Source organism: Echeneis naucrates, chromosome 4 (assembly GCF_900963305.1).
Source record: "Echeneis naucrates chromosome 4, fEcheNa1.1, whole genome shotgun sequence".
Lineage (NCBI taxonomy): Eukaryota > Metazoa > Chordata > Actinopteri > Carangiformes > Echeneidae > Echeneis > Echeneis naucrates.
Genome location: NC_042514.1, coordinates 19,842,461 through 19,861,110, shown reverse-complemented (window position 1 = coordinate 19,861,110; position 18,650 = coordinate 19,842,461). Strand labels below are relative to the sequence as shown.

At 40.6% G+C, this 18,650-nt stretch overlaps 1 protein-coding gene across 2 annotated transcripts; it reads right to left on the bottom strand.

Annotated features, from left to right (window-relative positions):
• Positions 1 to 315: 315 nt before the first annotated feature.
• On the bottom strand, positions 316 to 15,480 carry LOC115041800 (occludin). 2 transcript variants are annotated; one of them, XM_029499576.1, is made up of 9 exons: positions 15,219 to 15,480; positions 10,822 to 11,413; positions 9,483 to 9,674; positions 8,928 to 9,095; positions 5,007 to 5,167; positions 3,601 to 3,819; positions 2,840 to 3,011; positions 2,090 to 2,131; positions 1,736 to 1,837 (listed from the first exon to the last, which is right to left on the bottom strand). In XM_029499576.1, exons 2-9 carry the CDS (start codon positions 11,392 to 11,394, stop codon positions 1,736 to 1,738), a joined length of 1,629 nt encoding a protein of 542 aa, XP_029355436.1. In that variant the 5' UTR covers positions 11,395 to 11,413; positions 15,219 to 15,480. The 2 variants fall into 2 exon arrangements, with proteins under 2 accessions (XP_029355438.1, XP_029355436.1); XM_029499578.1 differs by lacking the exon at positions 15,219 to 15,480 and having other exon boundaries at positions 316 to 1,837; positions 10,822 to 11,394.
• Between the last annotated feature and the right edge of the window lie 3,170 nt (positions 15,481 to 18,650).

Sequence of the window (18,650 nt, the reverse complement as noted above, 5' to 3'; positions counted from 1 at the left end):
ATGTTATAGAAACCAAAAGATCAATCATGATTAGTAACTAATGTTACATTAGTTTAATTCTAAAATGTAAAATATAATGTTGGTATATATATATATATGTGCTGTTTGCTGCACTAACAGTAAAAGCTGCTTATTGTTACAATGAATGGGAAACACAGTAGACAGTGATAACTATAACTTAATATTGTGTAGAAGTGATGCAGGATGATACAGAATCTAGGCGCAGAGGATGACCCCTGCAGAACAGCTTCACTAAAACATTTGAACCTTCTGACCCAAAAGAGGGCAGGAGTAACTTACCTTTGACTCATTGGACTCTGTGTCTTCCTGCTCCCCCTGCTGGAGGCTTAGCATAATGCAGTGACACAGAATTTCAGATTTCAGGGTCCAAAAATTTTGAAGAGCAAGAACATTCCACATTTTTTAACAATGTTTTAGAGAATTAGAAATGTTTATTACTAACCAGATTCACTATGTCTTAGATACTGTACCATACTGGAAGTACACAGTTACAAAAAATGTTTTTTATAATAGCATTAAAGAAAATAAATTCATACAAAAATAAAAGGCTTGCATGGTTTGTAATTTCATGGTCATAACAATTCTAACCCTAACCCCAAACCAATGGTGCATCTGAAAATTTTCAAAACATACAGTAGATCCTAACACACTGCAGGTAATTGGATTAATACAAAAATGACAAATGATTATAATAATAATTTTCATTGCTAAAGAATTGAATGAGAAGTAAGAGAGTGAGCGAGAGAGAGCTACAGAGATGTTAACCAATTTGTTGAGGAGCATACATGATACGCAATATAAAAAATAGCCTCTCTCTCAATATGTATATATGTATATACTAAGCTCATATATCTTGAATAACCACTAATAAAAAAACACAAACCACAATGAATCTTCAGTAAATGCAAACAACAGATGTCATGACAAGTGCTACGATATCTGCTGAATCTAATAGACAGATTTTGTTCTTAGTACACTGTACAAACAAATTTCATCAATTTTACATATATCACAATAATATCCACCATAGCTCATTACCAGATGCCAGCTGTCATTATATTAACATCTTAGCACAGACAAAGATATGGGAAAAAACACCCATGGTCATGAGAAGTTAACTTCACTAATAATGAAGTTAGTTATACAGTCTAAGAAGATAACAAAAGAACAAATGGAGTTAAGCTACATGTAAAAGTTATCTCATGCAGTGGGTTATAAAAAACTCCTGCTCCCAAACAATCCATGCAACCCTTCTCACCTATCACTTTCCCTACAATACTGATCCACATCTTATCTATAGTGTCAAGACAAAGATAAATTAGCCATCTGAGGGGCAAATACAACCACAGAAACCCAGCAGTGTTATCACAGGTGACTGAAGGTCACGAGAATGCAAGTGGTTGTTCACGGCAATGAGCTGGGCCTTGTTTGGAAGTGACTACGATTGAGGGTCCTTTTTCATTTTCCTTTCTAAAAAGACAGTATGAAAGCAAGTCAAATTCATATTTTACTCATTATTTTTTCAAATTCAACAGAACTGTTTGCGTATGAATGTAAATGTGCTCCTCTGTATCCAGTGTACGTAAGTGATGATCAGGTAACTTTGGTCTCAGCATGCCACATAGTCTTTGCAGTATTTTGGAGTGTATCTTGGCATACGTTTGTCAGTGTTTGCTGTGTAGCTCACTGAGCTGAGAGTCAGAACCGTATGGATTCACGAATGGGTCCTGTCGTAGTCCTTCACCATGCGTTTGATGTGGAACAGTTTGTGTCTCAGCCTGTGACACTCCTTCTTCTTAAATTGGTAGTCTGGTGTCTACAGAGCAAAGCAGGTTCAGATGATTAATGCCACAGAACAGTGTATGCATCCACACTCATAGCTGAGAACACAAATGAATTCTTGACAGTGAAAATGTAAAATTTCCAAAAACAGCAAACAACGACAGAAGACCAATGAGCAAAAGCAACTACTTTCACATCCTGTGGCTGGATATTAAAAAGAAACGTGTAAATGTATCCATACATGAGGTTTAGTCTATAAAAGTCACCACCAGAGATGTTTTCTCACCTGCTTCAGGTCCTTTAGTTGATTATAATCCTCTGCAACAGCCTTAGAAAATTGAGGAACAAACATGGGTTATAATAATGTCTCACTTACATACCAACTGAATGTTTTTGTAAACTTCTGTCTTTGTAAACTTCTTTACTTTCCAGTAAAGTAAAGCTTTGTTTCCTTAATTTCGCTGCTGCTAAACATCGGTTCCGCTCTTGTCCTCGTCCACGCAGACACTTATTGTGATGCATGTGACGCAAGGATTGCCACAAACAACATGGAGCCAAGCTCAGAAGAGACGAGGACAAAAAGGCAGAAAATGTCTATTGTGTGGAAACACTTTAAGATGAAAATAAATAAATAAATACAGTACAATGCATTCACTGTGGTTCGGAGCTGGTTTATCACAAGAGCATGACTTCAATGATGCAGCATTTGCAGCATCATTGAATATTGTGAAATAAAGGACAAGCGGTTTGTCTTTTTTCATTTTTACAATTTTTTTCCCTGATAACTATACTTGTTTAATGGAATCGAGGAAAATAATCAATAGATGAATCAGTTACAAAAATAATCACAAGTTGCAGCTCTGTATTAATCACAAAATACTAAACAACTGAAAGCCAAGTTTTGCCAAAGGAATGAGGGGTGTGGACTTTGTAAAACGTCAACAAGTATTTCATCAATAAATTTTGACAGTGGGTGGATGAGATCCTCAGTTAGTTATCGTCTGACTTTTGGAGAAAGGTGCTGTGCATATCTGACCTGGTATTTTGTGGAGCTGTCGTCCAGGGTGTCCAACTGCCGACTGAGTTTGTTCAGCCGATCATTAATGTCATCCATCTCAGCACACAGATTCTTGTACTCCCTGAGGTCAATGTCAAACTCTCTCTTATAATCATGACGCTGAGTATCAGACGTTATTGGTGGATATATGCTGGAGGAGAAAGGAGCACAGGAAGGAAAGATAAGAAAACAGATAAAAAATATGAGAGGGGAGAGAAAGGAAAGCTTAAGCATCAGGGATAAACCTGCATTAGCAACAAGAAGGACCTGGCCAAGGAAAAAAGGCTATACTGTCAGCAATGGTTTCAACAAAGTGTGCTGATCCATAGCTAAATATGAATACTTTCTCATAAACTACCTTGACTCTCGTGTTTTGTACCTTTGGCCTAATTCTCTCAGTATGCCCGAGTACAGTCCATGTGAACTGGCATGCCTCGGAGGATTAACTGCTCCCCTGGATAGAGTAAAATACAGACTCCAGTCTTTCCCCTGCTCTGGTGTTTAATCATCTATATTTTAACTGTGTATACTTGCATGTTTAAAATTATTTTCCTGTGAATCAAGGCGCTGTCACGAGAGCTTGATTTTCTGTGCTTACAATTTCATTTGGATCAGTGAATTTAGGTCTGCTCCTGAGGGACTGACAGTATTTGACTGCAATTCTGATTCGGAACTTGCAGTTAATGACCTTTTCCACTCTAATCCAGAGATACAGCTGTGCAGCCATCTGTAATTCTCACCTCTCCCATTCTTCTACATCGAGTTCATTGCCGGTCTCTCCTCCTGTGGTATACTCTGTCTCATACTGAGACTCGTCCAGCTCTGGGTTGCGTCGGCGTCTCTTTCCTCTGTTGGCTGAGGGTTTGCGGACACCACCCATCTCCTCTGAAGGGCTGGAGCTAGTTCTTCCACCATGGGAGAAGGCCTCTAATGGCTGGCTCATTGTCCTCTCTGTGTACCTGCAGGACAGCAAAAGTGACATGATTATGAGACATATTGTATTTAACTACTCCAGTTCTGGATGACAAACGAGTTATATTCATGGAAGCAACATAGTGGTTACGTTTTTTCCTGCAATGCTCTGTATTACTTCACATGAGAGATTCTTTTTTTGGCCTTCTTTTCTCCTGGGCTTGACATAGATTCAGTTAGAAAAGGGTAGTGTTAAATGGGCTGGTATCAAGCCCCAATCAAATATTAGCAAATACTGAATAAATAATGTGGCAAGTAAGCCCATATTGCCAGCTCCGTCAAATATCATCATGCCAGTTCTACCCTAGTCCAAATAAAGCAGCTGATATATTACATTTTTGCAATATATGAAAGAACAAACATTAATACCAAAGAACTTATGGAAAGAAAGACAATCATGTCCCAGTTAATGAGAAAAGGCATATAACAAATATTTACTGAAATGGCCCAGACAGATATGGAGGATGATAGACACCACTAATGACTGTTGTTGCTCACAGCCTATAATTTGACACTGTGCTTTGTGGAGGTATCTCAGTGACCAAAAAGCAGGTACAGATCTTTAATAGCAAGGGCTGAAGTTCTGCTCAACTTCATATAGTTGTAGAGGAATCCAAATCCATGGAGCAGATATTTTATGTTCTTACAAAAAAGGCAGCGTTAGTTCAACAACAGAGAATGCAGCCGGCCCTAAATCCAACATTCTTTAGCTTATGAAAAAGTCCTGTTTACCTTGTGAGAAATCATCAAAAATAACAATCTCTAGTACTCTGAGCCGGCAGGATATAAGACAATGTTTAGTTTGTTCTCTATGGTTAACCGTTTGCATCCAAGGTCTGTCTGAATGACTTTTCAAAGATTATCTAATTGTAACAAGCTTTAAACTTTAGACAAACGCACTCCAGTATTGAGGAAATGAATGCAAGTAAAAATAAGGTGCTTTAGTGAATTATTTCACGTTTTAAAGAAAAGCAAAACAAGTGTAGCTCTGACATGGTCCATTCCATGTCAGCGGTATTGAAAAATTATGTTGAAGGAGTAAATTAACATTTGGAGCAGCTGTAAAATTTTATGTATATGCAGTGCATGAACAAGTAGTCAGAATGTATTATGAAATCAAACAGTTTAGAGTACAGAAACAGCAAAGGCTCTGAGAAAAAAAACAATCACCCACTCATTGTCAAGTGTGTCCCCGGTATAAGAGCCAATGTCCACTTTGGTTGGTGGGTAAGAAATGACGCTGTTAGCTGAGGCACTAAGCAGCCCGCCAGTTTTCTCGGACACCAGCAGAGTAGGAGCGTCCTGAACACTGCCGCTTTCCTCCACATTGTTCACCTAAGGCAGGGCAGGAAAAAAAACAAGGAACAGACTCAGTAAACACAAACAAACGATCAAAACACTCACAAAGCACATGTTTTCTGAATCACATCCTGTTGCAATAACTATTTCAGCTTAAGTATACACATCTGTACACCAGAGACAAGAGTATGGCAATTAGTTCTTAAAGTTGGAGAGAACAGAGAGGCATGGAAATGTCTCCTCAGTGAAGGAGAATCAAAACAAAAGGTGACTAATGGCTAATTCACTAACCATGTAATATATAATTAATGGTTTCTTGTTTACCACACGTATCACACGTAACATGAAATAATCTGTCACAAAGAAATCTTAAATAATTATTCATAGGTCATTCATAGGTTGCTTTCACTTCTTTGTTATTTCACATCTTCACAAACACCTTGAACAGATGTGCTCCTCCTTTATTTCCCGAAACAAAAGGTCTGTCATGTAAATATGCTTGATCTAATCTGTGTTTCCATATCCTTCCTGTAAGGACAGATGGCCTACATGAGGGAATTCCTTACAATGATGGCAGTTAAACCAAAGGTGCATGCAAAGCGGCAGGCCAAACTGTAAACTAGTCCTATTGGTTCTCTGCTATCTGGAATGCTAACTGACTCCCAGAGCGCCAGGAGCTACGCTTCGTTAAAGTACAAGTAAGTAGTTCAAAATCAAGTCCCACAGTATCTGGAATGATGACCTTTTGCAACCACAAATCCAAAAAAGTGGGGACGCTTTCTAAAATGTAAAAAAATCAACATGAAAACGATTGGCACGATTTTCACAATAGAACGTGCACAACAAAAATCTTTTTTCTTTCTTCTTTACAATTATATGAAAAATGATTAGCTAAGTCAAAAAAAAAGTTGGGATGGGGGCAACAAAGGACTGGAAAGTAACATTTTGCAACTAACTATGGTTAACAGGCAACAAGTCATTATTATGATTGGGTATAAAAGAGTATCTTGGAGAGGCAGTGTAATAGTAACAATACACAGAGACAGTGTATTCTGTTACTATTTACATTCCACAGCATCCCCATTTTTTTGGTATAGGGGTTATAAATGCATATTTATGAAACACATTAACACGGAGGTTGAGATTGAGATAACAGGTTTGTGTCCCTCTAAGTGACGTATTCATTATTGATGTGCATATCTACAGCGTATTCTGCACTGGCCTTTATCCAATGATGTAAACATTTCTCTTGGTGAGGCTTTTCTACTCCCCAACCTACGAACATATTCTCCGCTTCTTTTGTGGGTGGCGTGCTCCTGATCACCTAAACTCCCCACAGTGTTGACGTGGATCTGAATGTTTGTCTAGGCCTAGTCTGAGCGCAGTGAATTCCATCATTGGCCTATGAGTGTCCAGCACAGCAGCTGAATTGTGAGACTCCTAGACCTGCTGATGCAAATCAAGGAGGGTCATTCATCTTCTACCACTTATCTGTTTACAGAGCCAATCCCAGCTCACTCTGGGTGAGGACGGGGTACACCCTGGACAGTTTGCCAGTCCATCACAGGGCCAACACACAGAGACAGAGAGAGAGACCAACAACCACTCACACTCAAACTCTGAGTCACCAGTTAACCCAAACATGCTGTCTTTGGATGGTGGGAGGAAACAGGAGTACCTGGAGGAAACCCACACAGACGTTGGGAGAACATGTAAACTGAGCACAGAAAGGCCTCAGGCCAGGAACCAAACAACAGTGCTAACCGCTAACTTGGCTAAACTTGTTACAAAATACTTGAACAATACAACACAACATAACTTGTTGCTATGACCTTGTAATGCTTTCTCTGTGTAGTACTTCAACATTTCCAGTGCATGGACAGCTATGCAGAAACCAGTTCTTCATGACCTCATGCAGAAGACACAATGCAGTCCTCCCACCGCTTGGCTGAGCTGAATGAGGCCTGTGTGTGAGGTAATCAGAGCAGCGAAGGCCTCCCCAAGCTCAGCAGCAGAGATGGGTCCACACTCAAGCACCCACCACTTGCCTTAGACTAGACAACCCTGATGACTCACTCTGTGGTGTAAACACAGGTAGTGAAGTAGTGAATTAAAAATAACTGCAGAGTGGTGTCCATTTGTAAGACAGAAGATAACATACATATGTATGACTTACAGTTGATATGAGAATAATAACACGCCTTGGCTAACCTAGCTTTTGTAGAGAATACCATCTTCATACAGCACTTATATGCCATACATATTCTAATCTCTAATAACATAATTATCTGTTTGTAATGATAGTCATCAAATCCTCTCAGAGTCCTCTTCCTTGGAAACTGTATGTTTTTATCCATCCTTCATAATACCTGAATATATCTCTTGTGCAGTGCATTCTAAATCCATCCATCCATCAACAAGGCGTGTGATGACATTGGTCAGCATGGCTCCATTATTAGACTCTGGTGCTGGTCACAGAATTCATTCAGGGCTTGTCTCATGTACTTTGCCCTGCCCGTACACTTCCCTGTGCATGATGCCATTTTCTAGACGATGACAACCACTCTAAAACACAAACAGCTCTGTATAACCAAACATAACACATTGACTGTATGTCTGTTCAGTCCCTCTTTTCCCAGCCAATCTTTATGAACTAATCTGATCAAATCAAAATAAGCTAATGTAGTGATTGTGACTTCTGTAAATTTCAATATGCATTACACACTATAGTACGGGCTTATTGAGGACAAGGCACGCCTACGCCCATGTTATGTTTGGTTTTATATACAAAAGAAAATAGTAGCTGAGAATAATTTCCAGATATGGTAAAGTTTCAAACTTATTTTACAAAATGTAAAATTGCTCTTTAGGTGCTCTTTCTGACCATCAATTGAGCTTAAAATCAAAGCATGTGATGCTAACACCTTGTCTCTAAAACAGTTGAATTTGAAAAGAGGCAGAAAAGTCAAAAATTAATCCATATCTCAGGGAACAGTCCCATCTGAGTGTTGACAACATTTAAAATCCCAGGGCAGGCTCTCTAGAAACCACCTGTCTGACTATTATCTTCAGGTGGTTAATGATTACTCAGAGTGAAACCAGGTAGTAGGTCATGAAAAAACAACCCCCAACTGCTATCAGGCCTGACCTTGAACAAAGTGACTCAGCCTGAGGAAAAAATCTTGTGGCAGCGTGACTGTGTTCCTTATTGATCTGAAGTAAACTGGTGGGCGCTACAAAATCTACCTGGACGTAGAGCTTACTTATAAATTGGACAAGAGACGATTCAACCACTGGAATGAGCAAGTGTCAGCCTGGGCTATTTACAGCTGCAGCAACACACTAGCACATTCTATCGCCTAACCTTTCTTTACAACTGATAATTACCTACTGTAACTGGGAGGACTATCTTACCTGATTCTTCTTTGCATTGTAAAAAGATCAGGAGAAACTGATTTGGCATGTGACAGCGTGGCAGCAATTTGTTGACGGGAGGGGAAAAGCCAACGGCAGTCAGTTTGGGTGGCTGAATCATCCACACAGAAAAAACATGTGTAGATTATCATTTCATTTTACAATCAAATCTGTCTGTGTTCCATCAACCTTCCTTAGGCTGGATTTAAACTCTTTGTGACCTAGTTCATTTGACTGCAAGCTTTGCATGCACAAACCTCTGGTCAGTTGTGGTCAAAAACGTTGCTTTTTTTTTTTTTTTTTTGTAAATCCCACATACACAAATATGGGATTTGAAACAAAAGTCTTATTAAGCTGTGAGTACCATTTTGATGTCTCTTACCCATTCCTCAACATCTCTGCCCTCTGAAGCCTTCGCTCCAACAATAGGTTCTTCCCAGTAGATGTTTGGCTTTCCGTAGCGCCAAATCTTCCCTCTAGTCTTGTGAGCAAAGAAAGCAGCAACACCCCAGGCGATTACAACCAGGAATCCACACACCATCGCAACTCCCTAGAAAAACAAAAATGTGAGAATTCAATTTGAAAAGTTCTCAAGTAGATAAGCTCTGAGATAAGGCCGGTTCATCCTGGTACAAGGAGTACACAGAGGTACATATGAGACATCACTGGGAGAAGTAAATATCACAATGTGCAGTTCAATGTATCACAAACATAACAAATGCTTCAAAACAGATAATGAATGTTACAAAAGTACGGGCTAATAATACAGGGGCTATGAAACATTTTCTTCATGCAGCATGAGGACATATTTTTCATCTCACATTTCCCACAAACAACGACAGGTCATGCATGAAGACACCCTGAGTAGTTACACTTCATTGTCCCAGAGACATACTAATTCCAACATCTGAAAACATGTGGAGGAAAAGCTACGAACCTCCTGAGGGTCCACAAAGCAGTAATGATAGAGGTACTGGTTGTACATGGGGAAGCCCCCCACTCCACCCATCTGTGAGTAGCTAGTCTGGTAGAGGTTCTGGCACATCATGAGCATCGGATTGTACATCATGCTGGAGGAGCCCTGGGCCATGGGATTCACTCCGACAATGTACACAATACTTATGATGCCCTGTAGATGAAATGGATTTACGTTACAGAATGGTCATATTGATTTTCTTTGATTGTTGGAAAAGAATTGTGTAGCACATCAAAATGACAGGCGTTTTCAAAGTTGGAAACGTTCCATGGGTAATAATGGGAATATAGGGGAATTGAAAGGGGACTTAAATAAAGTGGGGGAAAACATATCGTGGCTTACTCTTGGCCAAACAATCACATTTAATGCAAGTGCACTTCATTGTCTATACTATTCCTCAATCACATACACAGAGCACACTGCTTATTGGAGGGCTAATGGGGCCACAGCCTCAATATGCACTGTGCATTGCTCCACTACATGCACGGGTGACTGAGGCTGTAATCTTGAGTCTGCAAGCCATACAGAATCAAGCTAATTTTAATCATATTAAGGGGTAAATATATTTGGTCTATGGTGTTAATGCCATTTCAGACCATTTCTTGTCATGGTGCTAGCTGCCAGAGATGTGATGCTATTTCTTCTGCCAGTGAGACAGCTTTATGAAACAATATAAGAATTTATCATCAATTCCTGTCAGAGCATCGATTGAAAATATATTGAAAATCCTAACAATAATTTTGTTAATGCCATTGTATTAGTGTGTTTACAAGCTTCTTTGTTATCTTATTCTACAGAAAAATGCCACATTTGACCTCAGAACATTTTGAATGGGACCCTTGTGTATGTGTGTGTGGGGTGGTCATTTTACTTTTTGATTGGGTGGGGGAGGAGAGGATGAGTAATATTTTACTCAACTTACATGTTTTTGGTGTTCAATGAAAGAGTTGATTGTGTCATACAAGAATTAAAATTTGCTAAGGTATTTCTTGCAAACATTTTTTTGTTGTGTTAGTTTCAATGGATGTCTGCTAATGTCAAAACAAAAAGATTATAATTATGTATATTACTACTTTCCAGTTAATTTCCATAAATTCCCATGGAAAGTTTTCGGAACGTTTCTGGAAAATATTTGTTGTAAATAATGAAAAGATGCTAAATGTTTGAATCCCTGTTGATAAAAAAAAACAAACTTGAACACCCCTGTCAGTTTAGGGAAACTGTAAACACTTTTTTTTTAAGACAAGCTTGGAAAGAGCGTGTGAGCTCCAGCTGAGGACTCAGGAAGAGTGAGGTTTACCTGCAGAATAGCCATGATGATACTAGTTATTAGGAGTGCCAGAAAAAACTTCCTGGTGCGGACCATGGTGGACTTAGAGAAGCTGGCAATGAAAAATCCCAGTGCTGCTATGAAGGTAATGGCTGCCATTGCAATCATTGTGGTTTTGGCTGAGTATGGAGAGATGTAGGAGCCGTAGTTGCTATAGCCTCCATAACCTCCATATCCTCCATATCCTCCATATCCTCCACTACCAACATATCCGGTGCCATAGCCCATCCCAGAGCCATAGTAACCCATCCCATATCCATACTGCATGTCCCACATAAGAGTGGAGGCCACACAAGCGAATATTGCCACACACAGCACGATCACCACAGCCATCATGGCCTTGATAATCCCAGGAGGTGACAGCCATTTGTAGAAGTGCTGTGGTTTGTCCTCAATGTAGTACGATCCAGGGGGAGGTGGATATGCGTTGTAATCACTCTGAGGAGCTTGGAAGCTTCCTGGTGGGCCAAATCCATTGTTGGATGGAGGGTTGAAAGGAGGACTGTAAACAGGTGGACTCTGATATTGTTGCTTGTCAAACATTGCTCAAAGATGTCGAGAACTGTGAACAACAAAACAAATAATTTGTGGGTCAACTGGGAGAGCAAAGTGTGCTGCACAAAGGTAGGAAGTTGATGAGCTCTGAGTACAGTCATAACGCAATGAGGAAAGATATGGAAGTTAGGTGTGACTGTCTTTCACAGTTAGACTTTGCAAAAGAACACTGTAAATGTTTCACCAATGCAAATTTATGAGGGTACAAGTAGGGTTGTTTGTGCAGTTTCGTCTGACTGCCAGCTCAAGTAAATGAGGTTTCATTGAGACCAGATGATTTTGCACTTATCATATCATACCTGTTGGCCTATTTCAACAGGAAAACATCAGAAGAATGACTCTAGCTTTGAGAACCATAAACATCTAAATCACTGTGGAGATGTCGGTACCAGGACAAAGAGTGCATTCAAACAACAATACATTCCTTTTTCCCTGTTCACAGGCCATGGCAGTCCCTGGCCTCAACAATGTGTAGCCAGACTCTGAACACTGGGCATCCCTCCCTTCAACTACAACTCTGGGTTTCTTCCTGTTACATATCTTCGATAGAAACATCCAGATCTGCAGTCTGAACAATGCCAATGCTTCTACGCAGAGTTTGCTGCCTATATGTTGGAGGGGGAAGACAGAAGGCAAAGTTACAGTGCCTCCGTTATCAACCAACTGTGTTTGCATTTTGATATGTACACAATGCTGTGTGCGATGCAGTTGCAAAAGATTGTGAAGTCATTGTTTGATACATCATATAACAATAGAGAAGCTCATTCATTCATGGGCTGCAACTAACAGTTGCATTTGTTTTTGATTCATCTGTCATTCGTTTTAATTCATGGATTGAAAAGATTTAGTCTATAAACTTCCTGAATATTGTGAGAAAAAAATTATTCAACTAGCCTGATGACTTATTGAGACATTTCTCTTAAATATGACATTTGGCATTTGCTTTTCTCCACTCTTTCTTTGGGCTTTTCACTGTTGGCTGGACAAAATGAGACATTTAAATGTGTCACATATGTCTCTCTATAAAGAAATATATTTCTTATTAAGAGACCATTCCTAAAAATAGTAATGTGAGTAATGTGGCAGGCTAACCGATAAAAAATAAGAGTTGGCGACATTAAGCTTTAAATTCATGAAGGAATTAGAGTATACTGTGCTCTCCTTTTTAAAAACTAAAAAACACCTCTTTCATTCCCCCTCTTCAGGCATCTCATTAGAAAAGCAATGGCCAAGAAGCCTTGCCATTCAGACCTGAAGACTACACACACAGAGACAGCCCTGGCACTGCCCACAGTTTACAGTCTGTAATAACCAACCTCTCTTTATGGGACTTTGACACTCACAGCAAAGGAGGTCTGCCTCTGGATGCCTCTGGATGCCTCTGGATGCCTCTGTGCCTCGATCCCAGACACCTTCCAATTATTGCCTCCCTTATTCCTCCATATACCTCATTCCCCTTCATGACTCCCCCCGTCCCATTACTCTCCTCCCACCCCCTCTCTCACAATCCTTCCATAACTTCTTGTCTTTGTTTCCAGAGCACAAGGGCCAAAAGTCAAGGCTGCTCGTCACAAGAACAGTGTTGCCATGGAGATGGAGTTTAAGAAAAAAAAAAAAAAGGAAAAAAAAAAGTGGGGCACTGTCCAGGGAGGATCAAACAAAGGCTCTGTTGTTTTGCTGAGTGGAGGAAGACAGAGGGGAAAGAGACAGAAAGAAAGGTGGACAGGTGGATAAGTTGCATGCTAAGCAGTATCACATATCCTTATTGTTGAGCAACAGACTATACAATAAGCCAGTGGGACTCAGTTTGTTTGTTTGTTTGAGTGTTTTATTATATTGACAAGAGAATATGTGGGTCAGGGTCCATTTATAATCTAAGGTACAATCATTTAAGTTCAAACTGGTTCATCTTCAGGTATAGGGATCAGGGATCAGGGATCCAAGGATTTAAAGTCCTCAAATTCGGTCAAATTATTTTGTCAAAACTTTGGATTTACCTAAATGTAACACGCAAGGAATTTTCTGGAGGGAGCGGCTACCATTACCATTACAGCAAATCTTTGAGAGGTAGAACTCAAAAGCACATCTTTTTTGTTGTTGTGTTTGTTTGGTTTTTTTTTTATCAATTAGAACTGCAGCAATTAAGCGCAGTTGACATATAGCAAGAAAGCTCTAGGTTTGATTCCCATACCTGAGACCTTTCCATGTGGAGTCTGCATGTTCCCCTTGTACCTTTGTGGGTTTTCCCCAGGTACTCTGGCTTCCTCCCCCAGTCCATGACAAGACATGCATGTCTAGGTTAATTGGTGACTCTAAATTGCTCCAAGCATGAGTATGTCCCTATGTGTTGGCCCTGCAATAGACCAGCAACCTGTCCGTGTACCTGTATAGATGATGGGTGTTTATTTTTGACATTAAGGGGAAAAAAAGGCAACTGGCAATATTAACTGGGGGCTATTTTAAAAAACTGAAATGATAATTTTTTCACCATCTTTCGGTAATCTACAAACCAGAGAATGAATGGTGAAAATAATAATCATCAAATGATCATATGATGAAATGTTTAAGCTGGATAAGGCACACTTGTGGCTAGATCATTGACTGTTGAATGAAATTTTCAAGCTCAGCAGAAAGCTCGGTGTTTGGACGTCAGTCAAGGGTCAGGTCAAACACCCACCAGCTGCAGCCTGAGAGTCTATCAACTGCTGCTTTTAATGTAATTCCAGTAAGTCACATGACTTACATCTGTTTTACATCTGTCAAAAACAATACGGCCTGTGCCCCATGTTGGCCTGAACCCTTCGGCACATGGGAGTCAGCCAAGATGTCCCACCCAAAAACCACCTCAACAAAGCAGCTCCTAAATCATTAAAAACTCAAGAAATGAAACATGAAACATGAAAAGACAAATCCTTTAGCTACACCTGTCTAAAACTTCACCATGTGGGGCTGACGACTTATACTCATACAGCTGAAACAATTATCTATACAATTAACAACAATTAACTACAGCGACATTAATACGCTCAGAGAAATAACCAGTACTAGAAACGCTTCATAACATGATGCAATGTGATAAAATTAAACTGAACCACAAACTCCAGCTTTGACAAAGTTAGATCATGTCTCAAAAGTTGAATGTTACAACATAATTAGCTGTACTGCGACTGTAATGGTCTGCATTAGTGTTGACAAGGTGAAAATAGCTGGCACGTACATGTAGCTCTGTATCACAACTTCAGATCCACAGGGATTATGTATCGTAACCGGGACTGTGGAGTCAAATAAACCACCTTTACAATTCAGGTGAGTATTTATATATGTCTAAACAACCTGAAGGGTGTTTAGTCGAAGTCAACACCGTCAGATGAAAACTGCAAACAGAACAGGTCCGTTTCAGGTCTCTTTAAACGGGAATAAGTCTTGAAGTCGCAAATGAATTGTCATATTTATAAAGGTGGGCCATCAGAGGCTTTGATTTACTGCTAATGCTGAATCCTCCTGATGGGATTCGTGTTGTTTTCCAGTAGATTCCTCGTGTTATTGATTTCAGGCGGATTCCTTGAAATCCAACCATTTTTTTATTCCATTCTCAGTGTTGTAGCGTATGAGGTCAGTGTTTGGAAAACAACGCGGGGACCAGCCTGTCCAAATGACGGATCTACCGTTATTTAAGGCGTGTTGACTCAAATATGTGAAGATACAACGTCAGGAAATAGCCCCTGATTAAAAAAAAAAAAAAAAAAAAAAACCAAACATGCAGGTGAGGTCTAGCAGGACAGCTCTGCACAGACAGTGAGGTGCGTCCTTACCTGGGGGGGTCTCTGGGGGGCTGGAAACCTTCTCCGCACTCAGAGCGTGAGGACAGCTGAGGAAAATGTCCGTGAGGACGGTACACAGAGACAATGCGCTTCTGAGCTTGCTTAAGCTGTGAAGCTCTGACTTTAAAGGCTTCGTTTGAACCTCCTCTTCGGGCAGAGGCGCAGACGGCCGTTTCCGCACTGACTGCAGTTCCTCAACAAGTGTGGCGTCCCGCCTGTCCGCGGCTGTGAGGCCGCCAGAGGTCGGCCTTTCCGCGGGCAGGACCGGACGCTGGGCACGGCTGGCCGTCACAAGAAGTTTGTGTAAACGGTTGAAAAGCGCAAAACAGTGCAAATTGAGGCAGACAAAACAGACACCCCTGTTTTTATAATAGCTCGTTTATCTTGCATTCGCGTTCACCGCTCGGGTCTCCGCACTTCGGAGCGCCGCTATGGCACAGCCAGGCCGCCAGAGGGCGGCAGAGAACCGGCCGTTTTCTCATCACAGGTCAGGAAATGTGCCTGAAACTGAGCAGACATGCAGCACTTTAACAGCCGCACATGCAACTGATGAGAAGCTTTTGCATGTCAGTCAAGGGAACGGGTTTTGAAGAGAGACGGGTAAATAGACGTTAAGGCGTGCATGCTAGCGAGCTAATGCTAAGCGTACCTGCATCACGGTGAGTGAGCGAAGTTACGCTAAGAAGAAACAGCACACTAAACACACTCAGTCCAGACTGCACTTTATCAGTGACACGGTGTGTTTTCTGTTTATTGTGTGTAGCCAAAGGGAGATCTTTGTGGTTTATTGCCAAAATCAGAAAATACCACAGTGAAATAATAGTGCAGCACATTGAACGAGTGGATGTTATCAGTGTACAGTTGTTGCAGTGCGTATCTGTGAGGAAACATGTTTGATTCATGATAAGTGAATGAAACAAGAATAAAAGGAGGTTATATATATCAGTTAGGTTAAAAAATAGCATTGTAAAAGCTGCTTTGGTTAGAAAGTGCATTATAAAAACAAATTCTTTCATGGATGCAGAGGAAATGTGCAGAAGGGGATGTTTTTGTTTGTTTTGTTAATTATTTTGAAGTAAATTTGTTTAGAGTGTTGTAGTGTTGTAAAGCAGGTGAACATGTGAATTTATGTTTTGTGCAATTAAATGGCCATATTATACAAAAGTGGGACTGAAGCTGAGGCCATTAGTTTTGTAACTTTGATACCTGAGGTATATTTTTGTAAACAGGAAGAATAAGTCCTGCTGCTGTAAGGATAACACCACTACAACACGTCTTCCTATTTTCTTATCACAGTGCATGCTAGACTGAGGACCTGCTGCCTGTCTGACCTTCAAGTTAGTGAGGCCACATTTGCCTCTCTTCACAGATGTGTTTGGTCTCTGAGCTCATATCTTCATCCTGTTATTCCCTGTGCACAATATTGAGTCTCATTGGGACTATTTTTAAACATATAGTTATTCTCTGTAAATTTCAGACTGTTTGTGGTTCTCATCTGTGTGTTCATGTGTGTTCTGTTTCATTAAAACCATTTAAATACGTATTCGTATTGATTTAGATATGTTTTATGTTGGCGCTGTACTTCTTTGTGGTCCTTTCACTTTGTGTCCCCTTAATTGTTTTAGCTGATTGAATTTGCTTTGTGGTGTTCCATCTCCATTATGTGTAGTTCATATTGTTGGAATTATTTTGTGCCTTTGTGATCATTTAAAAAATCTTTTAATAGTTGTAGATGAACTTTTGAAACAATAGAGGCTCCAGCACAGGGTTCCTCTGACGTCAGAGACATTTTACTCTGTGAGCCCATTCATTAAAACAAATGAAGTTATATTTTGGCACCGGCTGTTAATTTTTAAAATGATGAAAAATAAGATGCCAAGATTCTTCATGGAAAATCTGACGATGGAGATTACACATCGTCAGATTTTCCATTAAGAGTGATTAATGGTACAAAGCTGTCCCCACCTTTAGTAGCCCGGTCTGGTCTGGTCCGGTTTTAGAGGCAAGAGAATATTCAAAGACAACGTGAGATGTAGAGATAGAAAAGAGCTTTTATTGAAAAAATATAACCTCCACAAAGTGCAGCGCTACTAGGCACAGGCAGTACAGCAGGTGACTGAAGACACACCCTGGAGAAACCACTACACACAGTCCAAAGAACACAGCACTGTACACACTGCAGCCTGATGAAACTCAGCGGTAAAGCACTTCACTCAATGAGGGCCACACTCCATTATAGTTGGGTCTGAACCATTTCAGTCAATAGGGGGAGGTAAAGAGCCTCATAACCACCAGTGGTGCTTTTGCAGAGTGTCAATTACTAAAAGCTTTCTTTTAAAAAGAAACTCAAATATAGACTAGACAAAAACCCCAACGTGACAACATGTAAACATTTAACATGCTGTTACAACCCCAGGGATCTGGGATGGAGGGTGTAACATAACGTAAAAAAATTCCAGTTGGCAACAAGGAACAGGGAGGAGCAGTTGTTGGCAAGGAGAGCGCTTTATTCAAAATAAGAGAAAACACAACGGAATAACTAAACTGAAACACAGGAAACTACCAACTTCGACATCTCACCACCAAAGTACAAAGAAATCACACGGCCACGTGCTGTAATGTGTACCTCTAATGTCCGGCTGACCCTTTCATAGTGGGTGGCATGAGCTTCGCACAGTTCCCTGATCAGTTGGGACTGGGAATGCAGGGCTTCTGGGTGACCACAGGGCTGTGTGATAGGGACCCACCATGTACAAGCTGCAGCAGCAGCAGCAGATCGATCTAGGGTAGTGATGGCCCATGCATATTTGGTGAGTACATCAGTCATAGCCAGAATGTTTTGAGATCTGTCCGTAGGGCGGCTGAGTATCAGAAAGTCAATGGCTAAAATCTGCACGGGAGCCCATTTATTAAAGGGCCAACATTGACAGGGGAAAGCATTTAGTGCTGAGTTTACAGTAGGCAATGCCAAATTCCAAGCTACATGTTTCTTCTGGACTAACTACTGTACAGGAGTAGCCCAGGGTCTGCTAGTTTTCCAAACGGCCCCGCCCTCTAACATTCCTTGCAGCCTGCTGTGGATTTCTGTAGGGGGAACACTGGGCTATGCCTTTGTTTGATTGGTTCTGCAGTACCTGTTGTGCTAAGTGTTATCGGTGCGGCCGTAGTCCTTTTTATGTTTGGAGAAGACATGCTGATCTCTGGATTAGCTGTGGTTCCTCTGTCTGATCATCATCACCTTGGACGCAGGAAAACACCAATTTCTCAACACTTGCCCCCTTTAGCTCCTTGCCGATGTCACAAAGTCAACTTCAACAACACCTGGATTTACTTCTGTGAACGTTACATATCAGCTTCCTCTAATGTGTTCTGGGGAGACTGAAGATACATTAACCACTCTCTGGAACCTGTTAAATGTCATAA